The sequence below is a fragment of the Lepisma saccharinum genome, chromosome 19, assembly GCF_977018435.1.
Source record: "Lepisma saccharinum chromosome 19, izLepSacc3.1, whole genome shotgun sequence".
Classification (NCBI taxonomy): domain Eukaryota; kingdom Metazoa; phylum Arthropoda; class Insecta; order Zygentoma; family Lepismatidae; genus Lepisma; species Lepisma saccharinum.
In genome coordinates, this window is record NC_139247.1 from 61,983,000 (window position 1) to 62,010,100 (window position 27,101).

The 27,101-nt window shown below is 35.0% G+C and overlaps 1 protein-coding gene across 1 annotated transcript; it reads left to right on the top strand.

Moving 5' to 3' along the window:
* Window positions 1-234: 234 nt before the first annotated feature.
* On the top strand, window positions 235-26,908 carry LOC146003175 (dual oxidase maturation factor 1-like). The gene is made up of 11 exons (XM_083141360.1): window positions 235-307; window positions 1,249-1,425; window positions 1,820-1,877; window positions 16,975-17,109; window positions 18,871-18,969; window positions 20,398-20,551; window positions 21,689-21,903; window positions 22,025-22,141; window positions 23,144-23,247; window positions 24,657-24,790; window positions 26,437-26,908. Exons 2-11 carry the CDS (start codon window positions 1,264-1,266, stop codon window positions 26,492-26,494), a joined length of 1,236 nt encoding a protein of 411 aa, XP_082997486.1. The 5' UTR covers window positions 235-307; window positions 1,249-1,263; the 3' UTR covers window positions 26,495-26,908.
* Window positions 26,909-27,101: the final 193 nt, after the last annotated feature.

Sequence of the window (27,101 nt, forward strand, 5' to 3'; positions counted from 1 at the left end):
CGAAACAGGCCTCTGTTGCTACACAGCACGTGAACCGCCCTATTTGAGGTCACTCTTCCGTCGACAATAAAGAATTAAACAAATAAATGCACGGAAATGAATCATGCGTGTTTCAGGGTCTTGGGGAAAGAAGTCGTCATTCGTCTCTTGATTCGCCGGCCTTATCGCCTTCCCTTTGAAGCGATTGAGGAAGTAAACGAGTAAACGAGGAAGTCCCGGTTTCCTGCAGACGGTTGGCTGTGTCTTGAAGCGAGTGTTGCGTCTTGCTTTGGTACCGCAAAATAACCCCTGCCTGGGAGGTTGAGAGGTAAGCTTTACCTTAAATTATCAGACCAAGCAGAGATGCATACCGCTCGTGTCCAGTGACGTCACTGGCGTAATTTCATTGGACGTTCACAAAGATGGGCGAACTATTATCTTACTTTGGTTTCATTTTTGTTATTTAGCGTCTTTTTCTGCCACTTTGTGGCTAATCGCGACGATGAGAATGAACGATAACATGATGAAATCAATGGACACTCATTGTGTGCTACTCGAAAGCTCAACACAAATACACCCAGGGACGGTTTAAGGACGGGGCGACCCGGGGTGCAGCCCTCAGGGGGCGCCAAACAGGACCGTCCCTTCGATTAGCACCAAAAATTTATTTATGCTTGTATGTTTGAGTATATTTTAAAGTCCACTTTATGCACAGAAAGGCTGGTCGGGACTGGAATTACAGTTTAAAGTGGGCTCCGAACCACTATGTGTCTACACCGGGCGCGCGGCTATTTGTTTTAAAAAAGAGGTGGATTTATTGTTGACCAGAATTAATTGAAGTTGCTGCTACATAACGTAATCAGTATATTGAAAAATCACGTAGCAATTTAAGATAAGAGATGACTGTTATTTTGATGTCATTACGTAGTTATTAAATAAACACATACATGCAATAAGCCTGCTTTTTGACAGTAGCACGTAAAGTATTTAAAAAATAATCCTATTATTTTTCGTCATTAACTGTCAATACAACGGACTCTTTTTAATTCGAACTCCAAGCGGTAAAACAGCCCACTGTAAGTAGCACTGTCTTTTTTTTATTGGAGGAAGGTGAAAAATAGAAAGATGGGGGGGGGGGGGGTGTGACAGTGGAAATGGGCGGTGAAAATGTTATCTTGAATCGCCCTGAATGAGCAATGTGAGATATATTTTTCGAATGTGATGTGCAAGTGAACTCAAATTTACAATTTATCTTTCTTACTTTTCCAGTGTGACAACACAGCAATGGGTTTCTACGATTTTGCCAGAGATGAATATTATCCGACGCAGTATGCAGAAAATAAAACTGCCGCTGATATAGATGTTCTTGTAGCGGGTTTCATCTTTGCTTTTGTGATCCTCTATTTTTCGTTTCTGGTGGGACTTCCGGGCCACAGAGGTCGAAAGGTAAGGGGATTTCAGGAAACCAAATATTAGTTTTACAATTAATATAGTCTGCTTAAAAACTTACACCTACAGCCTGACCAAGAAGAGAAACCTCTTCAGGAGCTGTCGTCGAGTGGAGGGAGCGGGGCAATGCAATCAGCTGCTTGCCATGTAGTCAAAGGTTAGTGGGTTACACCCGGCGGATACACATAGTAGTTCAGATCCGGGAAACTGTATAGGTCCAGTCCCGATTAGCCTATCTGTGCATAGAGTGGACTTGAAACAAAAACCAAGTGTTATATTTCACCATCTTATCTCATATCTTCCTATTTTTTAAATGAAAAGCAAAGATCAACGATTAATATGTGTGAATAATTGAAGAGGCTAAATTAATACCTGCCTGTTTCTTTTACAGCGAATATTTGGCTCCATTAGAATCACTATAAGTCTTCTGATTGGTGCAATTTTAATGAGTAAGTACAGTTGCACTCTCTTCCTAAAATAGCATTATGGTTTTGATAAACACAATAACTACATAAGTCTAATTAGTACAAATACAATTTAGAAAAATGAAATCTCGAATTTAAAAATTGAGAAAAAGTTTTAAATTCTGAAAATAAATACTCACCCTTATATACTTGGACTTTAACTTTAACACAAAGAAAGATAGTTTATGGCTTGTTGGATGGCAACAAGCATCTTCTATGCAGTGATTTTGCTATTCTGGGACTGATTTTAAGAAATGGGCCTTCAAAGCCACGAAATGCGAAAATAAATTATTCCGATCTTCAAGGAACCTCAGGACAATAAATACATAAAAAAATAAATTCATTTGATTTTCTTTACTTCGCTTTTCTGCCACTTTTGACTAATCGCGAAGATGGGGATGAGTGATGAAATAGGTGAAGGACACTCACAAAGAACACCCATGCCCAGGCAGGGATTCGAATCCGGGACCTCTAGGTTCGTGGGAACGCTGAAAACTATTATGTAAATGCATTTCCCAACGTTTCTTATGATACGTGTTAATCTTTTGTACATAACGTAATTTCAAGATTCTTGCCGCCTCGTGGTTGAGCATGGAGTGCTGGATTCGCGATTTTTACGATCTCGTCAGCTACTGTCCCGGATTTGAGTCCTGGCCTTGTCAGCGGTGTTGTTTTGTGTTCCTTCTTCAATTTTCTATGATAGAAAGCGACGTGAAATTTAAAAAATGCAATTTCAAGATCCACTAACTGACGCCAAAAATCAATATCCCTCACACAAAGATAATCGAATCTTTTGTGAACACCAACGGAAAAATTCCTACATGAGATGTACCCAAATGTAAACAAACATCCCTTCCACGTAGCACATCCTCATCTCGCAGACTAACGAAGCTTGGTGTCTGGATCTACAGCCAGCATAATCAACAAATTATAGAATTTGTAGGCATCACATGTAATTGTTGATGATTGATTTGAAAATCATCACTGAATAACAAGCCGTCTTTTCAACTTTCATTACAATGATTAAATCTATAGTTTACATTTTCCTCCCTCATATATGAATCCAGTAGCGTACGCAGGATTTCATCAAGGGGGGGGGGGTTATATCTAAAACTTTTTCCAAATTCACATTACCATTGTTTTATTATACTTTAATTAATTAATAATATTCATAATTACTTAATAATACGATAATTAATTAATTAGTTTATACTACTAGTAATACTACTAATGTAGCTGCTGTTACTACTAATATCACTACTATTATTAAGTAGTAGAGATCTACATAAATATATTTATAAAAGCAATAGGACAAAATTATTTTCTAGTCATTCGATTGTTAACAATTCTTGGAGTTTTTTTGTTTCTTTGTCACGAAATAATTGTCTAGTCAATGGTTATTTATTTATTTATGATAGTCCATAAAAACAATCAATTATATTAAATTAATTGAAATAATCAAAATATGAAACTCAGCCAAGGAGCCGCAGCATGGAGCCGCGCTAGTTTAGTCGGACAACCTCGCGGGAGATCCCCGGAATTGGTTGGAATTTATCCAGCTTTATCCCCGCACCCAGCATCATATCAATGGGTACCTGAGAGCAACCCTGGGGGGATAAATGCTGCCGGAGCATGGTGCTGATCACATCACCCGCAAAATGGCCTAGATTGAGAATGTGTGGACCCCCACCAGACCACTACACGTGCTTTCATGACACGGTGCTATATGCATGGGGGAATTTACATTACCTTTACCTATGGAACTCACCCAGGATGATGATGAGGCAGGAGAATACATGTTGCTAAATTCCACTCCACTGAGTGTATGTTTTTGTTCAAAAGTAAGTTTATAGACATTCCAACACATTTATCCCTTCTAGGTGATTCACAAAGCACTTCTTCAACATTATTGAACATTGCGGCCGCTTAGATTGTTTAGACATATCGACGGATCCCAAACTACATTAAAGATTTATGAGAAACACGCCTCTCAAAATCTACTATGCACGGGCACTATAATTCACACTTGGTTGTCTCGTTGTTCTTACCAACAAAACATTTCACAATTGTTAAGCTTATTGTAGTTTGAATTCAGAAATTCAAATGTACCGCGCAAACAATGGGAAGGTGGACTGGTGATCGTGTGTTCTTGTAGGCCTAGCATTTGTCTACATTAGCAGCTTACAACGAACCAAGAACTTTATTTAGTTAATGCTCATTGTTCACAGAAAAAAAATGCATGTACTTTGAACATTGTTGCAGCTGATGTACAAAACAACTTTTTTCTTTTAAATCATAGTTGCCCTCATATTTAATTTTCAAGAATTTGTGTTTATTTTCAAGGCATTCACTAATATAAAGATGCGTGTGTTTGAAATGTTGTGCTTTTCTTCATGCTGCATGGGAATAATAATTCAAATTATTATTATTAGTATTGTTATTGTTATTATTATTATTATTATTATTATTATTATTATTATTATTACTATTTTTATTTTTATTACTGTTGCAGATCTTTGACTGTAATAAATTAGCCATTTAAATTTTTTTACAGCATTTTCCATAATATTTCAAAAGCTCAAGGGGTAGTTTAAAACCCGGTAACGTACGCCACTGTATGAATCGAAAGGTTATTTGTGGAAATAGTAACGTTAATGTTCAAAAACTAATCTTAAAAAATCACAATCTCACCAAAAATGTATAGGCCATACATAGTTATATTTTTAGTTATAAAGTTATAACTTTCATTCATCCTTCAAATTAATGTACAAAGCACTTCTTGTTACAATGTTCTCATGTGGATTAAAAATTGACAAGTATTTATATTGAACAAGTGAACATGCTACAGCAGTTATTGAGAAGAGCAAATTTTAATAGAAGTTATTTTCAAACAAATCTGTCGAGACATGGTGTCAAAACTTCCACATAAAGAAATGCATGATAAAGAAACGCATACATAACTAACTAACTAACTCTCTAGCCTTCTTAAACCCGAAGGTTCATGGCTGCAGCAAATCAGGCATTCCATCTGTCCCTATCTTGAGCAAGATCTATATACTCTTTTCCATCCCTACCGATTTCCTTTAGGTCCAACTCAACGTTGTCCCTCCATCTTCGTCTTGGTCTTCCTACAGGTCTCTTACCATCAGGTTTCCCAACAAGGATCCTGTAAACTCCTATTTCCTCTCCCATTCGTGCCCAGGGGGTGCTCGTTGCTATGTGAAGTACGTATGCATTACGTCATCTGGGAGGATCGGGTTTGACGGTGCTCGTTGCTATGTGCAGTAAGTTTGGTACGGTGTACATTTAGCTACTAACACGTCGCAAAAGTCGGAACAAGCAGGTTATTGATTTTGTCGCATTCGATATATTTTTATTGTATTATTTCTCTTGAAATGAGATTGTTTTGTTCATTCCACCTATAATCATGCCTAATTGTGCAGTAACAAGCTGTGAGAATTATAACCAAAAAACTAAAGGAAGTTATATAAAGTATCATAGATTTCCAGCTGATAATAATCGTGTAAGTAAACAGTGGATTCGTGCTTGTGATCGAGAACATAATATTAAAAATGCGAGAGTGTGCAGTGCCCATTTTTGTAAAGAAGACTATGTGCGAGATCTAAGAGCAGAACTTCTGCGTTTGCCAACAAAAAAAGTACTGAAGCCAACTGCAGTGCCATCACTAAAATTACACCATATTACTTCAGTGCAAAATAATAGTAGAGAATGTGGTTTAGCAAATTCTCCTGAACCTTCCTCTTCAAAACATGAATCATTTTTAGGATGTGCTGATAAAGACTGTGGAGATGTACGCTACGAAAGGTGTGAAATGAGGAAACGTTCCTTAAATAAGCTAAATACTATGTCGCCGAAAAAAGAAAAAATAGACGTAGGTACAGAAACTGCGGTACTAATTTAGGATAGTAAATTTTTACCCTTCAACATAACCTAACCGACAACGCAACAAGAAAACTCACGAATATCTTGGGGGAAAGTGTTCAGTGACACTCAAATACAATACTTAGTACACGGTAAAACGAAATCCCTATGGACTAAAGATGATATAAGGAAAGCGTTGACTCTTCGAGCCGTTTCAAAAAAATGTTACGTTTATTTGAGAAATACAGTTGGTATACCTTTACCTGGACTTTCTACGTTAAGATGGGTGTCGAATTCATTTTGTTGCCGGCCAGGTATATTAGGTGATGTTTTGCAATTGATGAAATATGTGTGAACTCTCTCTAATTGTAAATCACATTACACTAATAATTTGTTTAAAAGTTTGTTTTATTTAATTTCGTATTAATTATGTTCGCGTCTCTAAGTTCCATATTTTCGGAAATTTTTACGTACAGGAGGATGAGGAAGTAGAGTGTAAGATTGGCATTTCGTGCTACAAAATTTGTGTTGTAAATAAAACCCCTAACGATGAAAACGCAAGTACAGTTTGTAATTTCCATAAAATGTTAATTTTCGATATCGAAGTGAGGTTGTACAAGTTACCGTGTTTTGCGTATTAAAAGCTATAACACATGTACGTGCAAGCGAAGAGCGAAAGTGTACAAATACGAATGCAACACCCTTTACAAGCCGAACCTACTCGAAACTGGATGCTAAGAACACCAAACCTAATTCACCTAACCTACTAATTCAAACGTACAGGAAGGGATTTACGAACACACAGAAAATTTAGCTCGTTGATAATATTAAGTAAAGCCAAAGCGAGATGCAAAGGACAACACGGTAAACTCACGTATAGTCAGGAGAATGTTGCCACTATTACTGCATTTTTTTGTTTTCAATTCCATAGAATTTATATTCCTTTGCGGTGGACAAGCCAGGTAATGGTAAAAATCAAACAGTAATAATGCCTTTGAGGATAGCGCGTGAGATGTAGAAATTTCATGAAGTCCCTAACATGACAACGGCAATCTACTTCTGGCATACATACAGTCATATAGTACACATGTACCGAAATCTTGTCATGCGATGTTGTGTGTAATTAAGAGATTTTCACCCTGCAATCTAAACTTGGGCCAAATTACGAATTCAAAGGACATAATTAATTCTTCACATAATAGTTTTTCTATTAACTCTGTGCATTTAATTGATAATCATTAATTAGATTTAACTTGATGTTCACTGACATTAGGTTAATAATGTTGATAATTATATTTCTCCTTTGTACGTACATGTGACATTTAAAACAGGTTAAGATAATGTATCTGAAGCATAAATGAAAATATAGCAAATAAGTTAAAAGAATTCACAATGAAGGACTGTACAAGGGTATGAATCGTTAAATAGTAAAATTTCATTTTTGGACTTTGTCTTGGATTTTCCTATTACATTTCCAAATACATTTTAGTCGTCTATAACCAGGAAAAACTATTCTATATGTCGAGCTCGTGGCACAAGTATATAGTTCGTCAACTACACCACAAAGAGCTTACTGTTTTAAAGAAAATTTTCCACGAAAGGAGAGTTTGACATCCATTGTTTACACTGAGTAGAAAGGTACAAAATCATCCACATTATATTTGTGAAATATTAAATTGAACAAAGTTGTAAAACTTCATTAATGGGCATTATATTTATTTCATACAATGCTCAATATCGTGTACATAATGTTATAAAACCGGCATATACATTTTATTCAAGAAGTGTAATTTCCTTTACTGTCGTTAGAAGGCAATTACGTGACATTTTACTATCTTGTCTTCGCGATTAGCCCAAAGTGGCAGAAAAGCGGAGTGAAACAAATAAACAAAATAAATCTATGAAACGATCATTTCCTTTTCAACTCTTTCATTCATGCAATTCTTCTTTAGCATGTTAAAATTATAGTATACTATGATTATAGAATGAAGACATGGTAAATGAGAACATGCGCCAAGTATCTTTGTAACACATCGATCAGAAAGTTTGAAAAGTATGGATTTTCACAATACGTTTGCGAGTTTTCAATTATGTTACTACTAGTGCCTCCCCGATGGCGCAATGGTAGCGTCGTTGCCTTGTAATCAAGGAATCCCGGGTTCCATACCCGATGGAGGGACATAGTAGTTCGGATCCCACTTTAAACTGTAGATCCATTCCCGATTAGCCTTTCTGTGCATAAAGTGGACTTGTTGAAACACCAACTCAATCAATCAGTCAAGTTACTAATCATTAAAGGAATGCCTCAATACCATCCCGAAATTTCGATAATTAATAATTCCCCCTCCTCAAAGTAATAAAACACTTTCCCTCTCTGAACCTCGCATAGAAATTATAGCGGCCGTTTGCTTCGGCCAAGCCCCGAACAAAGGGGCACCGAGCATAACCGATCCTCCCATAAGACGTCACGCGCTCGTGCATAATCGGCAATTTTCGGATGGCGCTACCTTATATATTAAGTTACCTTGATTCGTGCCACATGGCCTGCCCACCTAAGTCTTCTTGATTTATTTATTCTAATAATATCTGGACATGAATACAAATTATGTATTACGCATACATACGTACCGAATTTATCCTTGTCCCTTCTTGTAGTCACAGAACACAATTATTCAGTTCTGACACTTAAAAATACTTTTATTTTATTTATTTACATTTTACTTGGGATTACCGCTAAGCAGTTTTTCCCATATCTATATACATATGTACTGTACATAAACTTACATTTTTTAGTACATTATTATTAAAGGATACTATGAACAATTTTTTTTTCTATTAAATAGTTAAGCCACATTTTCTAAAAAAAGATAACAATATATATCCAACTGTAAGGTTAGGTTCACAAATCAAAGATTCCAAACACTGAGGAAAAGGAATTTCACAGTTTATAAGAGTTTTATAGAATGTCTCTCTTTCTTGTGTGTATCTATTACACTCAAATAGGATATGGTGTATATCTTCCTTGTTGCCACATGTACAGTTTGGGTTTTCTACAATCCGGATCTTTTGTAAATGACTTTTAGTAGTTGTATGTCCTGACCTAATACGATTTAGTAATACTATCACATTCCGTGAACCTTGAACTTTTGTAAACCAAGGTCTCATTCTATTGAAATTAGCTATCCTCTGATAAAAGCTGCCTGCATTTTGAAATTCACCTTTGCACCATTCCGTCCAGTTTTCCTTCAACTTTTTCTTCACCCTCGGTAGAAGGTCTGTGTACCAGGTTTTCAGCTCCAGTACAGGTTGAATTACCCTAGCTTGTTTTGCATACAAATCTGCCATATTATTTCCTAAATTTTGACAATGTGCTTTAACCCAGGTTAAATGAATTATCTTTCCCCTGCTCCTTAAATTTTGTAAAGTTTTTACACAGTTTATAATGTATGGGGAGCATTTAAATAATAAATCATAATTGGAATCCGTTAATATTAATATATTTTTTCTTGCAATTTATATGTATATATTAGTGCTTGGTAAATTGCATAAGCTTCAGCTGTAAAAATGGAAAAATCTTCCGGTAAATGTACCATAATTGATTCCTTCTTCTGTACATCATAAACAGCACATCCTACATTTTGACTACTTTTTGAACCGTCTGTATATTGTTCAGGAAAATAAATATCTCTATATTCACAAACAGGAAAATCTAGAGTATATATGGGCTTACTCCTTACTTTCAATAATTTTTGATGATCCTCATAGTACTCATTATATAATTGCACCCATCCTATATCTTCGCAGTTATTAATTTTGCCTGTATCATATAATTCAACCAAGTCTAATAGAATGTCGTTAAACGGATGATTAACTTCTGACATTGTTTTCAACAGATATTTAATAGGCATTTCTCTTTTCCTATAACTTAAGTTCCATTCGCATGCTTCCATGTATACAGCAACATTGGGAGTACTCTTCATCAGTCCTAGACACTTTCGTAGAACTTTCCTCTGCATTACTTCCAAAGGTCGAAATACACGTTCCGAAATTGTATTAAAGACTATAATCCCATATTCTATTGTTGGTTTGTAATAGTTTTTGTAAAAATTCATCATGGTACTAGGATGACTTCCCCATTTTGTTGTAGCCATAGAACGAAATACATTGTAAATTACTTCTGCCTTTTTCACTAACATTTTTACATGAGGTTTCCATGTTAATTTACTATCAAATATAACGCCTAAATATTTCACTGAATTTTCTATGGGAATGTGTAACTTTTTTGTATATTGATTCACATTTTTCGGAGCTCCTTTTTTACTAAATATAATCAACTTTGATTTTTCTGACGATATATTCATAGACCTATTCTCAAGAAATTTCTTTATCTCTATTATTTTCGCTTCCATGTTGGTGACTCCTTTATCTACTTGCTTGACACTCTCATATATACATAAATCATCTGCATATTGTATAAATCCAAATGGCTCAGGACATATTCTTTGAACATCCATTAAATATATATTAAAAAGTAAAGGACTTAAAGGGCTTCCCTGTGGAAGTCCTCTTGTTATCCATCTAGGACCCTCAACTTTATTGTGAAAGTAAAAATATAAACAACGATTTTTTAATAGATTCCAAATTATTTTTAGATGCATATAAGGTATTTTCAGATTTTGTAGAATGTTTAATAATTTATTTATATTTACATTATCATATGTCCCTTTAATATCTAAGAAAGCAGCAATAAGACTACTTTTCCTTTTCATTGTATCATAAATTTTTGATGATAACATTGCCAACGCATCTGTACACCCCATTCCCTTCCTAAATCCAACTTGAAGCCTTGAAAATAATTCCTGTCCCTCTATATGCCAACTTATTCTCTTTAGAATTAATTTTTCAAAAATTTTCCCCAGTACTGAAGACAAAGCTATCGGTCTATAAGATTCTCCTTTATGTGGACTTTTGCCAGGTTTCAATATTGGTAAAATCATTTGAGTGTACCACGATTGCGGTACATTTCCTGAATTCATTATATAGTTGTAGATGTTACAAAGATATATTATACCACATTCCGGCAAGTTTTGAATCATCGAGTATGTTATTCCATCTTTTCCTGGAGTTGTGTCCTTGGCTCTTATTATTATGTCTCTTATTTCATCGATCATGATATTGGTATATAATCCTTGTGAATGTCTATCTTTAGGACTGAAAGAGAAAATTTCATCAGGGGCATCTGCAGGTTCTTGTATATTATTACATGTTACCTTCATAATAAATTCATCTTTCCAGGTTTCTTTGAGTGGTATTAATCGAGGGGTATGTGGTTTGCGGATTGATTTAAATTTAGCCCACACGGTACTGATACTCTCTTTGTTATTTATGTCTTCACAATACTTTGCCCACGATTGTCTCTTTGCGCTGATATAACATTTCTTGGCCTGCGCTATTGCTTTCTTATAATTAATCCAAGTTTCCTGATTTGGTATTGTTTTATAAACTTTAGTAGCTTCAATTCTCTGTATTTTAAAATTTTGGCAATCTTTATTCCACCAGTGTACTATTGGATACTTTTTTACAACTTCCTCTTTTGCCCTTGTACATGATCTGTCCACAACAATACTAACAGAATCTACAAAATAATCATATGTACTCTTATCAATATTATTTAAATCTGTATTTTTAAATAATATTGTAAGTAATTTAGAATATTTATTCCAATCAGCTTCGTTAACTTTCCATTTTCTGAGCGGAATAGTGAAAGATCTCACTGAATTAGTATCAGTATAAAAGAAACATGGATAATGGTCACTGGATCTTTGATCACTGTCTGTTTCCCACTGAAATTGACCACATATATCATCTGACATTAACATTAAATCTATAGCTGTTGGCCGAGTACCTAATCTTCCTATATACGTAGCAGACCCGTCATTAATTACAGTAAAGTTGTACAAATCCATACATTCTACTAACACTTTCCCCAACTTATCTTCATCCTGATCTCCCCATATTGTGTGATGGCAATTGAAATCCCCTGCTATAATGAAAGGCTTTTCTATGCATTGAAATATTTGCGAAAATGTATTTGTCGTTAATTTCTGTGACTCAGCACCTGTAGGAATATATATAGATATAATACTAACCTTTTGGTTCATAAAAGCAATTTTAATTCCTACGACTTCAATTTTGTATGTGTCGTATATAGACAATGTATAATCAAAAGATATAGGTTCATATGGAATGCTTTCATGAATCATAATTGCAACTCCTTTACTATCATCTTTAATCTTTTCATAAATTATGTGATAATGATTTACTTTAAAATAATTTATGTTTGATGGGTTGACGGAGATTTCCGATAAACATAAAAGTTCAGGTCTATATCCATCTATTAATTTCACCAGATTTTGCTTTCTTGCTTTCAGTGATCTTACATTCCAGTGTACACCCACGAATGTTTTCCATTATTTTTCCTTCCACACCCTAAGGTGTCTCTCCAAAAATTTCCAAATCCTCAATAATTTTCTGCACCTGGCCATTTATTTGTGAGCATTCTGTTAGTATTTCTTTTATGCTTAATAAGTCAGAATTTTTAGTTAATGTCGCCATAAGTTTCGCCATTAATTGTAACAAATTATACATAAGATCCTTCTGAGATGTTATGTGAGGAAAGTAGACGATTTTTCTGTTCTTCATTGTTGTAGATTCCGATGTTCACCTCCTGCATGCTTCTATTTGTACTATCCACGTCTTCCTCATTATTCCTTGTCTTAATAACAGTACCTGTAGACTTTCCATTTAATTGTTTTTGATTACTTTGTAATTTCTTTAGAGAACCTTTACTTGATTCTCCTTCAGAATTTCCATTATAATTCTTTGTTTGTGAATAGGAATTTAGTCTGAAATTTTTTCCATATTTATTTTCAAATTTGGAATAGTCTCTATGATGTTCTGGAGGAACTCTTTTCCATGAAACATTTTCCAAGTATGTATCTGATTTTCTTTCACCCCAATCACTTAAGGCTTGAAATCTGTTTTGTATTGTTATGCTATTTCCTACAACACCAGTCTTTCTTGTGTTAATTTCACTTATTTGACTTTTGTTTATATGGTTTTTTATTTGATCAGCATATGAGTTGCCTTGAACAACATAATTGCTTGGAACATTACCTGTTATTACTTTCTCTCTTGCATCTTGCCGGGATAAATTATCATATGCCATAACTCTCATGATTTCTCTTTCCATTTCCCATTTTACACATGACTTATCAGTAGCAACATGTTCTCCTCCGCAATTTAAACACTTCGGAGTTTCATTACAATTTTCATGTTCCTCTCTTCCACATCTAGCACACTTAGCTTTATCCTTGCATATGGCTGCTGAATGTGCGAACCTGTAACATTTCTTACATTGCATCACATTTCTAACTTTAGGAGTAACATCGAAAATGTGACTAACCACTATAATCTGTTTAGGCATTTCTTGAGATCTAAACGTGATTGATATTAGCTTAGTAGGAACAAAATAATATGAACCATCATCTTTTCGAATTCTCTTTTTCATTCTTTCCACTGATATTACTGTCGGGTCTTCAATACTTTCCTTAATTTCCTCCTCTTCAAATTCAGTGGGTACACCATATATCAATCCTTCCTTCACCAATAAGGATCCCGGGATGAACACATCAATATTATTTTCTTTATGAAAATGCATATTTTTCATGAAATTGTTAGCTTCATTCCTGGTGTAAAAATAAATCTTTGCTCTAAATAAACCACTTGGTTGGATATATCTGACCCTTATATCTTTCTTTCGCAATTCATTGCCTATTTTCATAGAGTTAAATTTCTTTTCTGCACCTTTAGTACTAGTCATTATTACTAAATATGGCCCATTATGTGTATCATAATACATTTTACACTTGTCTACATTATTTTCTCTTCGACCTTCTCCAAACGTGTTTACTTTATCTCTATTATCTAACCTGTCTATCCTTACCGCTTTTGCTGGAACTTGATCATCTTCAGAAGATCTGACTCTTTTAGCTTGTTTTCTAGATGTTTCTTCTATAATGTTATCTTCTATAACAATTTCATTGTCTTCTACCAAGTTCGTTATAATTTCTACTTGATTATTAAGTTCCATATAACCTATGGCATCCGCCATGACGTTAACACGAACTGCCTTACGAAAATCACATTAATGAGTATAATTCCTTTTACCGTAGTTTTAAACTTCAACTTAAATAAGTATATGGGTTTAACTCAATTCCAGTCACAAAATTCTCTCTTTATAAACAGTACTCACTTAATTAACAACTATTAATATTACCACAATATTACACAAACAGCTCAGTTTCCATCAACCACAGGCTATCCTTTTAAAAAAAAAATACTTAAAATAATTTAATCTACAAGAAAAAACAATTGAAATCTCTTCTACTTCAAAGGAGTATTCAGCAAGGTATAAAACGCCGTAGTCGTCGTCATTATTTTATTGGCTCACACCGCGTATTTTTGAGATTTCTAGCCAAAGTTACTGAGTTCAGGTACTATTATGTTCTAGGTACTATGTTCCAACATGTTGATTAATATATTTCACTTTCTTCAAAACACTATTGAATCTTATTGAAAATTCAATAAAATAAAAAATATAAAATGTGGATGCTCCATCTAACAGAATGTCATATTGCTGCTTTGGACGATCAAGATTCATATATGCAGGTGAGTCAATAACAAATATGTAATGCGCACTGGTAGAATAAATGACGTGAGATATCTGTGATTTATATGACATCTATGCAATTGGATACACAAGTTGTTAGTTGCAAAATGCAAAGCAAGAACTACTTATATCGACAATAGGAAATAAATTTCCTAATACATTAACATATATATATATATATATAGCAAAATCATTAGACATATTGACGTTGTGTTAGCGATTCAAAACAACACAATAAAGTTTTCAAATCGAAACTAAGTCACTTTTGTATCATTTTTCATCATCTCATTGCAACTAAAATGCTTGAAACCCCATAAAACCACGAAGTTTTATCTTCCTTTTCTAAAAAAAACAAAGTTCTAAAAATCATTAAGTCTACTTTCCTTTCCGACTCTTCCTCTGTGCGATGGTGGTATTTGATAATAATTATCCACTGGTTCAAAAAGAGGTCCTTAAACTATAGGCATTGCGATGAGATGGGGGTGGGAACGAATCCATACTTTGCCATCACTATAAATTAAAAATAACTTAATAAGTAAATTTCAATACATTCAACAAACCAGAAGGTATGCAATTAGCTACTTGTACAGTTAATCACCAGCTTCTGGAACAGTTACCTCCCAGATAGCATAATTGAAAAATTCCACTTGACTACATTTTCAAATGCACTCTTGCATTGGTAGAACAACAAAGAAATTGATGACATGTTTAAAATATAATGCACTAATTAGAGGCAAACTACCACACATTTATTAAAAGATCATGTCAAAAAATGTTGTTAAATAAATTGAATCATTTTCAATTACAAACGTAAACATTACTATGGCTCGGAAGTTGATTGATGACATAAAAAATCTAAAAAAATGAACTAAAAATATTTTTTCTCTTAAAATGGAGGTTTTATTTTTCATATATTACAACAGAGTAATTGAATAATGAGACAAAAACCAGTTGTTTGGTGTTAGCAAAGGGGAAAAAAAAGCAATTAAGTGTCATGTAGTTTTCTTTCTTCTTACTTCAAGGTTTTTCTGTGTATCTGTGTAAGTCATTCACCTCCATTCAGAGTGGGCCTTGTATGATACAGTAGACGGTCAGCATCTGAAAATACAGTTGTGTCTCGCATACATCAAATTATATTTCTTTTCTTATATTGTGACTAAAACTCATGATTAAAGTGATTATATTGGCCAGGAACCTCAAAGTAGGCTTCACACAAAGTACGAGTGCTGGAGGAAATATAAATGTACCACAATTAATTATTTAATCCATTGTCAAAGATTCAGTTAAAAATAATATGTGCATTTCCATTGAACCTGTGGCGAACTTGCTAAAAAGACCATGTCAGGAAATTTAAATATATAAATTATGCTAGCAAATGCATTTAAAATTCACGAAACAACAGGAGAGAAGAAAAATAAACCTCAAACATGAAGAAAAATGCAATAAAGATTGCAAAAAATACTCAAACTGACGTAAAAGCAAAGAAGGTTGAAATAAATGCAAAATAAAAACAATGTTTTCAGGTTCTAATTTATAAGAAACTGATATCTGGTTTAGCATTGTTTTCAAGGCTCAGAAAAAAAGATTTTTCATCACCTTCCGAGCCCTATACATCACTAACCACATTGGCCCATCCCATGGTGAATGTGAAGTCAGAGATATCCAGAGAAAGTTTTCATAATGTCATACTGTAAAAATCCAAGACAATAGTTTCACAATTTAAAACACCAGTGGTATATAATCTAGAAATAATAATTTAGAAACATCTGGTGTGGTACTCCTTGATATGCAGGACCTTTAACAAGTGTCCAAGTTGCCCCTCACTAAGGTTGGATGTGCTAGGGGCCATATCCCTTGTGTTGTGTATGAAACAAGTTTTTGGTCCCATGGAAAGTTACATATTAAAAGTAATTGAGTTATAATTACTCTGATCAAAAAGTAATGGAATCATAGTTACTATTACTTTAAAAATTAGCTGTAAGTTACTTTTTACTTGAAAATATTAACTGGTGCAAAACCTTTACTCGTAACAAATGTACTATATGTGAAGATGATTTTTTTTCTTGCCTGCTCATTACTGTTAAAATGCACAAAAAATGTAAAAAATTACTCTTACCTGTAAAAACAACTAAGTTATATCTAGAGTTACTCATTTCAAAGGGTAACTAGATCCAGTTACCATATTACAGAAGAAGTACCATTGTAGCACTAAGAATGGAATGGAGATTTAATGTATACAATTTTCTCGAACTCTGTATGTAAATTTCTCCAAGACCTTTGATTTGAATTGCTTAAACTGATTCAGCATACTTTACAATCACAAGTCAGCAAATACCTGTGAAGTTAAATGATATAGTGTATTGGTTTCTATTTAGATTTGCTTTCACAATAGAAACAAAACCATAGCTCTTATGAATCAAACTACTATTTCTATTTGAAATCTTAAAATTTGTATTTTCCACCCACAAGCCAGCAATTTTGGGCAAGATTGGGAAGTGGGTCGCCTTGAAACGGAAACTCCATACAAGGCTGGAGAAAGGCAAGAAATCAATGCAGTGATTCATTTGAAGATAGGTCTTCGATCATTTAATATTACTCTTGAAGGTAAGAACACTTTCTATGATTTTGTTAAATTCATAATATTATAGTTGTAGTGTATGCGATTTATTTAGTAAATATGTGTATATTTTAACTTCTTGCCTTTGTTTTCATATTTTAGACTTGCTTTTGCATAGCTAAAGGTTCCTACAATAAAAAAAATGTCATGCAAAATCTAAAATTATATAATTGATAAAATACTTCTAACATGTTTACATGTACAAAGATTGACCTATTTTTCACTGTATTTCTTTTTTAAAAATTTTGAACGGAAGCATTTTTAACAATCTAGTAACTCTTCAAATAATATATATCATATTGTCAGTACAATACATTGAATAGGACTAGTTTAAGTTGACTGAATATATTCTCAATTAATTTCACAATTTATACTATATTGTTACTATTTCACCAATGTAGCCAGGTACGGTCTCACTCCTCAAATCAGCTAGGATGTTTGCAATGACTGTGACACATATAAATTGTGCTGATCTTGAAAATCACACATTTATTATTTACACCGAAAGTTCAGTTTGGAATCAACCAACAAAGGGACAAAATTACAACAGAAGTGACACCTACTAATTTGATGCAAACAATTTTTGGATAACATGTCTACAGTCTGCCTGCATGCATGCAATAACTGGGCGAGTCCAGTGGCAATATACGCCTGATGACTGCAAATGTAATGCAGATGAAAATTGTCTGCCGATGACAGATCATTGGAATTTCAAATATAGTAGCGTCAGTGCAGAAAAAAGTAAGTCATAACAGACAACTGAATGTATGCAAGCAAAAGAATGATCTGAGCTATTAACATAGTTTCGAACATATTTTCACCTACTTTCCATTATGACTTTGAATTCACCCACATGAGCTAGGAAGTCCTCAGCGGTCAGGCTGCTACAACTCTCCTTATCGCCACTCAGAGGCTGTGTCTGAAAGGTGCAAGAATGGTCCCGTAGTCGAGTCTTCAAGCCTTGGACTGGAAGTGAAAGTCTTTCGAATTACACTTCGACTGCAGCGCCAAATACAATCAGTAGATAAAACTAAGAACGTATTGTTTTTCCCACATTTTTCAACATAGAAATCACATAGCATTTTGAAATGTTCTTATATTTACATTTCCACACATTAGAAGAACTACAACCAATATGCAATTGCCATGATTTCAAACAAATGAACAACAAGTATTCAACAATGCATGCTCCATGCTACAGTCTCAATTCCTCGTTCTAATTGGCACTTTCGAACTGCAATAGGTGAAGTCACTTCTGATTTCAAGCCTGCTTTTTGGACCTTTCTTATGGAGCCAGAGTTTATTCTTCACACTTCACTAATCAAAACTGCAGTGAAGAATGCCTTTATGAGTTAACGATGACAACTGTGCACCATGACTCATACATGTCACACTAGAGAAATTGTGCAATAAGAAAGCTGACTCCCATACCATTGTCAAGGGTCATAATGGTTAGTTAAAAAGTACTATTTTGTGAATACGGTAGTCACATACATTGCAAGTTGTTATTGTAGTACTATGTTTCTTTAACAATTGTCCAACACATTGCTTTAAAAAAAAAGTTAGGCTCATATGAAAAAGAAACCTAGCTATGTCCCTTCCTTGTGTGATACTTAAATCCCTTCCAGTATGTATAGTTAAAAAAATAATAATTACTAATGATGGAAATTAAATTCTTTTCTGCAGAAAACTTACTTGAAATGCATGTCTTTCCATAACAAAATTGTTCATTAATATTACTTTTACAGCACATCCTGAGGAACCGCCATTGAAAAATGAGACTATAAATTACAACGAAAGATTCTGGTGGACATGGGATCAAGGAAGGTTTGGATTTGGTCCATTCGGTAAGCACCATAACTTGTAGGAATTTTTGCTTCAAAGTATTGTGCTACTGGAAAAAAAAATCAAATGAATAATAACACAGGATAATTCCTATGTTCTTTCGTCACCAAATTAGACAATTATGAATTACAAGTAAAAGACAGGATGGAACAGGAAAGTCATGAAATAGAGAGGTCTGATCAATCTTTTAGTGCTTTCATTACACTAAAATGGAAATAAATAGTACTTATATTTGTGTCCACGCAAAATATTACTTTGTTGGTAACCTACAAACAGAATAGCATTTTAGAGACCAAGATTAATAGGCTGTTTTTTCTCGCTGTCATGTGACTGAATTGAATCTAGCCTTCTAAATTGGAGCTTGTTTTCACATTGCATATTTATGGATGTAACACTGCGTAGGTAAAACAAACACACACACACACACGCACAAATCAAGGTACAAATCATCCACATGGCTAGCAGTCGTGTTTTCACGACCTTGAACTTAAGGTGTTGGCAAAGAAGGAATGTTAACCCCAATCCCTTTCTTCTCTCAGAAAATATTTCAATTTTCTCCAAACAATGTTTCTTTTTCCTCCAAGCAGTGTCTTTCACTGCAGTATTGAGGTAATTCAAATTCGCACATGTTTGATTAATCCAAACAAGGCTGACCATAATAAGCAGGTCCAACAGTAAATTTATTCACTACATCATACCCTCACAGCCAGTATGAAATGTCATTGACATCTTTTAGAAAATGTCTCGAAACATTTTAACATTTTCCAACATCACTTTTTCCTTTGGCATGTCAACATTGTGGGATTAGGACATGATCTACCACTGTCAATCACTCGTTTCTTCTCTACATATGAAAGCATGGGAATTACAAACAGAACAATGTGGAATGCAAAGTGAAATTCGAGGACAAGCACATATAGTGCCTTGACTCGCTTAGCACCTTGGTGGGAGACGTGGGGCATCATTATCTGATAAAGCAGTGAAGACGTTGGAATCTCATGCTAACGACCTGCTTTTCTTACCTCTCCACTGAGGTTGTACAATGCCAGGTGCTCGAAGCACTGAAAATTAAATGAAAACTTTAAAAATCCTAACTATAAAAAGAAAGATAAATTCTTCTTTATTTCAATCTCCTTTCGGCATTAACACAGACTTACACACCCAGAGAAAAACGTCACTGATGACTAATCATCAAACATTAGATCAAGGTTGTGATCCAGTACTTTCATCAGATCAGGCCTTGTTATTGTTAGCTTTAGAAACTCCTAAGAAAATAGATGAAGTACCACCCTTAAGATAGAAAAATCACTTTTAAGAATGAATTGTATTAATTTAATACCAGTTATGTACTTTCAGGAATGTTTACAAAAAACTGTAATTGTCTGTAAACACAAATAATAGAGGATATTCTTGTTAATTTTTAACCATAGCCGGAATCCTTCAACGAGGTTTCCGTGAAGCACAAAGAACAGGTCTTCCTCTGCCCATTCTTTGGATTGCTGACTACTTCACTATTGATGGAGAAGGCATCAGATATGGAAGATTTTATAGAACTGCAGGGTGGTATGCCCATATAGCAATGTGGTGAGTGATCACTGAGAACTTAATTTTTCACAATTACAATAACAGCAACAAGTTCAACAAGCCCTTTGAAGATTCATAGAGATAATAAATTATTCATGTAATTATTGGTTTAAAGGGGGTAATTAAATCACAAAATGAAATAAATTTCATGTAAAAATACGAATTTACTAATTCTCAAGACTTTCCTGGAGATTTAAATTAATAATTTATTATGAAATTAATGTACTAAATCCCAGTTCTGCCATAAGTTTATAGCATCATTATATTTATCAGTATCTAATCTAGAAATGATTTGCAGTAATGATTTGACTAGTATTGATTTGAAAAAAAAAATCTTTGCTTGGTCCTTGGTGGAAAAGACCTCGTGATGGTGCGAAATCATTTAAGACTGGTGGTGGGGGGGGGGAGAAAGATCTTAATCTACAACCCCCTCCTCCACAAACATACATATAAATTAGATAGTATACATATTTATAATGTTATTAAAAGTAAAAATTAATTACTAAATTAAAATTGTATTAGTATTATTATTATTAATTACACAAAGAAAATAATTTGTTACTTTTACATATATCAGATATTATAACGTAGCAAACTAATTCCCTTACTAACTGGTTAAAGATGTTAATAAATTATGAAATACTAGTTGAAGTGGTTTTATTATGTTAAGATGTTATTTAGCTTTTGCTTTATGTTAATATAAATCAATTAGATTTCATAGTTATTGATTTGCATTCTTGTTTTACTTTTATTGTGCGTATTGATGTAGATTTGTTAATGATCTCTTGAGAGAGAAATGGCATTGAGCACTCACAACTACACTAATTTGTGTGCATTTTCAATATTATTCTTAGTAAAGTATACTTGAAATTAAAAGTAATTGCTTATCTTTTGTTTGTTGGAACAAAAACTTTCCTCCATTTTTTTTTTGGGGGGGGGGGGATTTTTGAGGCCAAGATCGTTGGTGGGGGAAATCCCCCCCCCCCCCAGGATTTCTCACCCTGCCTCATGAACGGTTTTGATCAGGTCTGTTCCTACATACCTCACATCTTCTTTCGTCAGCTAGTATCTAACACTGTTGCATGTAAAAACACAAATTACTAAAGAAAACTTTTGTAATACTTTAATTCTGAACAGGACAGCCTTCCCATGCTGGTTATTAGCCAATATGCTGTTCGAAACAGTCATCAGGTATGCAGCACTTCTCACAATGACAACAGGTGGATTGCAGCTGTTGGCATGTATTCTATGGGCTGTGATTCGGAACCCAACAGAACTTGCAATTCCTTTCGATGAAGATCACATTCTGGTTACTCATTATGGTGCAAATTTCTGGCTCACAATAATATCAGGTAAGTTCTACAAGAATACAGAGGTATGAAATAATCTTATATTTAGAAAACGAGCACAGTATCATTACTTACAAGATCTGATTAATATTACTAGTATTTAATATCTTCATATCTTTTCTAGGGATATTATGTGTAGTCCTGGGAATAATCTGTTTGTTCTTGGACCTAAGATTTCCAGATGAACTGGCAGTGTTCTTTGGAATAGATCCACTTGCTGACTATGATGAATATTATGTTAGTAAGTATAAGTAACAATTCTTTAAAACAGAAATTAATATATAATATTGTACCAATTTATATTGTATAGAGCAACCACAAGGAAAAAAAACCTTGGACGAAAAGTCCCCATGCAGCTTTCCCTTCTTCCATTCAGCTCGGGCCATAAGGAAGCATGGTCCACTCTCCCCCTCCCCTCCTTGAGGGAGTATGGTGCACAGGAGTCATGGAGGTTTTTTTGCTTGTGGTTCCACTATAAAGCAGGCTTGAGCAGAGGCGGTTATTTTTGTTTAACCTTCCTCACCCTCACGGATTGACTTTGCCCTCACCCTCACGGATTGACTTCGCCCTCACCCTCACGGATTGACTTCGCCCTCACCCTCATGGATTGACTTTGCCCTCACCCTCATGGATTGACTTTGCCCTCACCCTCACGGATTGACTTCACCCTCACCCTCATGGATTGACTTTGCCCTCACCCTCATGGATTGACATTGTCCTCACCCTCACAATTCTTCGGAGGGTGAGGTCTGCCCTCCTGAGGGTGACCACATCTGGGCTTGAGGCAGTGAGTGTTCTGTGCAGTATGAGTTTACCGCCTGCATGCTTGCAAGCAGCCTAGCAGTGGGGGAGCTTTTTGCATTGAGAGGTTAAAAATCCTTCACTGTTACTCATGAATCAGATGACGAGAAGTTTTCCGCTGCACAAACACAATGGATGATGCATCTTTGCCTCACTCACTCTGTTCTTTCCAGCCTTACAGCACCACTGCTGCCTCTGCAGTCACATGTGCATTCAAGAGAGATATATTTCAAATATGGCTGTATAAACCAGGCTGTAAAGGTTGATCTGGATAATAAATTATTTATGAGTTCATCTTCACATGCCATGTACAACACACTTAAATAGACTTGCAAGGTCGGATCCATCAAATCTCTTCATTCTTCATCCTTATCCTGAAAACATCAACAGAACAACAAAAAATATATAAATAATTTTCACAAATTTAATTTCTATTTTTTAGCTACTGAAGAACTGAATGTTGTATATCGTCAAGGAAAGCACAAAACCGATGATAAAACATTTGAACTTCCGACCATGCCACAAGCTCAAGAAGCACAAACTCAGGTAATTACTTAACATTATGGAAATCATATTTTCTATTTTAAACTTACGAAATATTAGTATATGCCTGCATGTTAATTATATTTAGAAATTCAAACAGATAATAGTTTCAAAATAATGAGTTAAGTTTACTCTCTGAATTTTGGACTAATTAGTGTAATAGTCTCACCTCCTACCCAGTTCTTTGGGCTTTCACTCTTTCGCAATTTACATTTTCACCTTAATACCCATTTTATATTATAACATGTAGATACCAGGCAGTCTAAGGCACTGTGCTTTGGATACCAACTGCGTGATGGTATGAGTTTGAGTCTGCCTGGGTTCAGTCTCTGGGTTTTCGACCTGTGTATAGGACCAGTGGCAACCCACCATTGTCAGGAATTTGGGGAGCTACGGGCGAGTAGCGTAACCCGGTCTCGGAAATCTCCTACGACAGCTGAGGGTTCGACGTGCTGACCCCACGTCACCCCATTACCGGTTGAAGATCTCCACACCTCTAGGGAGGATTGTGTGAGGGAGACTGGCAGTCGGGAGATAGGCCAAGCCCCTTCAAGGGCTGTCGAGACATTGGTTATTATTATTATTATTATCTACAACTACAAGCAAATGAATCAAAGTTATTTCAGTTAACAGGTGAGACAGTCCTTTGAGACAATTTGCCCTTACAGTACAAACTTTGAAAGCTACGTTGATTAATAAGGTAAACTTTAATCCCGTGTGTAAACTTTTCATACAAAATGTCATTTGAAAATTGATTGATTGATTTGCTTTATTTTACTTCACTTTTTTTGTGCCACTTTTGGCTAATTTGCAAAGATGGGGAGGAGTGATATGATGAAATTGATGAATGGACGCTCACAAACATCCATGCTCAGGCTGGGATTCGAACCCAGGACCAATGAGGTCATAGCACAATGTGCTAACCACTCTGCCAAGGGAGCCGGCTGTTATTTGAAAAGAAGGATGTACTGAATAAGATGCATTCATCAGCAAAATATCAATAAAGGACTGCTTGGTTGGAATGCAGTGCATATCACCACATCATTTAAGTTATTTATACAGTATTTATTTAATTATGTATTTGAACATAAGTATTTATGACAAAATAGTTTTAAATTAAAATGTGTACATTTTGCCATTGCATTTTGTCCTGTTTTTGCTCCAGGAAATATATTTAAAAATGTCCCCTTTTGTTGTTTTAAAATCTGGTTACCTTAGCATTATCTCCAGAATTCATACACACTCATGGGATAGCTGGTAACCGTTTATCAACTTAAGTCTCTATAAGTTTACTACAGAAGCACAGAATTAGCAATTCATGTGAAAACTGTTGGCATATCCCACAAAGAAAGCAAATCATAATGGTTTGTATTTGTAGTTAGTATGAAATAAATAATATTCTTCTTCATTAGGTAATCTTGAAGAGAAAGACTACTCTTAAACCAGCACAGAGATTACTGTTCAGGCAACCTGCACCTGTGCCTCGTCCAAGACGAGATTTGGTGGAAGAAGATCAGCCACTGTATTTGAATGTCCCAGCAGCAGGGTATGCATGCACACAATTTTAATTATAATTCTCACTAAAAAAACACTCGAACAGCACAATAAAAAACACTTTAGCACTCGTCGCCCCTCGACCAGCCCTGATGATGATTCCGAGATGAAACTGAAAGCTCGGAAGAACTGCTAGTGTTTTTTATCATGATGTTTGTGTGTTTTTTCGGGTTTTTAACAAATATGTTGCCGGCACGTGATGTAAGAAGTTTTCTACTGTCATACACAGTAGTGTCTTGATAACCCAATGATTAGTACACACAATGGCAAAAACATCCAAGTTTTCTTCTGACAAGTCTCAGGTAAGTGGGTGTGTGAATGGAAACAATTGAACACCCAGAAGCAGAAGACAATATTTAACACTTTATCCTAACATCACTGTTAATAATGTAGTGAGCAATGATAATACAACATTCACAATAATACTGTGACACTAATGTGCCTCCATGAGATATCAAACCTTGGACCCCTTGATTACAAGTGACAACATTACCACTACACCATCAGGGAGGCCCGTGAACAGTTGATGCAAATTAGGAACGTTCAAAATGTTCTTTTCAAATTCCACCCCAGATAATGCATCGGACTAAAGAAAAGAAGGACATTTGGTAAACCTATGCATCTATTACCTTCGCTTCAAAGTTTTGGTAAAATTTCAGTAACCACCAAACGACTCTAATTCCCTTATTTTTCACATTGATACTTACGTATTCTGCAATCCTAAGGATTCTTGAAGGTGGCATTTCGTCCTTTCCACGCAAATAATCTCAATTTTAGACATATAGAGTATTTTTTTTTTGTTCGCTTTCCCTTGCGTTACATGCAATATGGCGGAGAAATCTTGACTAGCGTTGTCGATGATCAGTGGTTATGCAGTGTTGCAACCTCCTTCATCGAAAAATACCTACTTTCGTGTTACTGGTTTTTTTTTCCAGGTTCAAAAACCCCATGAACCATGCACAGATAGCCCCACGAACCATTCACGGATAGCCCCACGAACCATTCATAAATAGCCCCCACGAACCATGCACAGATAGCCCCACAAACTATTCACGCATAGCCCCACGAACCATTCCCGGTAAGGTTAGGTTAGGTAGGGTCATATAGGTTACAATAGTTAAAAATTGGTTTCAAAAAAATATGCGTAGCCCCACACGCCATTCTCGCATAGCCCCACGCACCATTGACACATAGCCCCACGAACCATTGACACATAGCCCCACGAACCATTTGCGGAAACGTACCTTTTTCAGTTACAAAAACACGCGTTTGGAAACTGACCGGGATTATGTCTTCACACACAGGCTACATCCACCTGAAAGTAAATGGATGCAAGAGCTTTCGTGCATCGGTCACACATTTATATCGAAAAATAGATGATTTACAGGCAAAATTCAATGAACGATGCGAGAAAACACTTCCCCGAACTTCCACAACTATAAATAAACTGCATTCGGTAAGTAATTTCTCCTGTAAAATTGAAGAAATACGTTTTGCGGATACAAAAATTTTACCAATGTTTTTTTTCAACTTTCTTACAAGTGTATACTTGGAGTAAGTAATATTTAATGTATTTCATACCAGCATATAGTGCACATTACATTATTTGTAAATTAACTGTAAAAATGATTGTTTCAGAATCCCAGTTATTGTGGAAGAAGATTCTCCTTCGGGGACACAGCACTTAATTCCATAATCTACATGTATGTGCTTAAGGTGCAAGATATGTAACAATATGATATACAAACTGAATTTAATGTGTGCATTGTATGTCAATTTCATATATTAAAATAAGATTAATAAATAATTGCATTCATGTTAAAAGTGGGAGTAAGTTACTACTATAAGTTACAATTGTGTATTCAAGATTGTCACTTTTTAAAGTACAAAAATTAATTTCTGTAGTAGTCATTTCATATCAATCGAATCACTTTGTAACCCTTTCCGGATGAACGATGGGCATATCCTGTCGTACAATTACTGTCCAATAGCCCATCATTCACTATAAAATGCCATTCTGAATGAACGACTGGCTATAGTTGCATCACATCTCTTGTGCACGTGTGTTGTAATCACAAGATGTCACATTTTCTTTGTTGCTGATTTTTACTTGTACGAGGGACACTATTTATATTTTGAGCCTTGGCAACACTGATTCAAGTTAGGCGCGATTTGACGTTTGCACGGAATCGTCTGGCATTATTGACCATAACGTACTTCAAATGTTTTGTCAATAGCTTCACTTGTGTTGTTTATGTTGCTTTGGAGATTACGCGACAACAATAAAATGGAATTAACTCGTG

Coding starts and splice junctions, on each gene's coding strand:
- LOC146003175 (XM_083141360.1), top strand. CDS start 1,264: ATGGGTTTCTACGATTTTGCCAGAGATGAATATTATCCGACGCAGTAT. Junction 21,904..22,024: donor CTGGCTCACAATAATATCAG/GTAAGTTCTACA, acceptor TATCTTTTCTAG/GGATATTATGTGTAGTCCTG. Junction 22,142..23,143: donor CTATGATGAATATTATGTTA/GTAAGTATAAGT, acceptor TCTATTTTTTAG/CTACTGAAGAACTGAATGTT.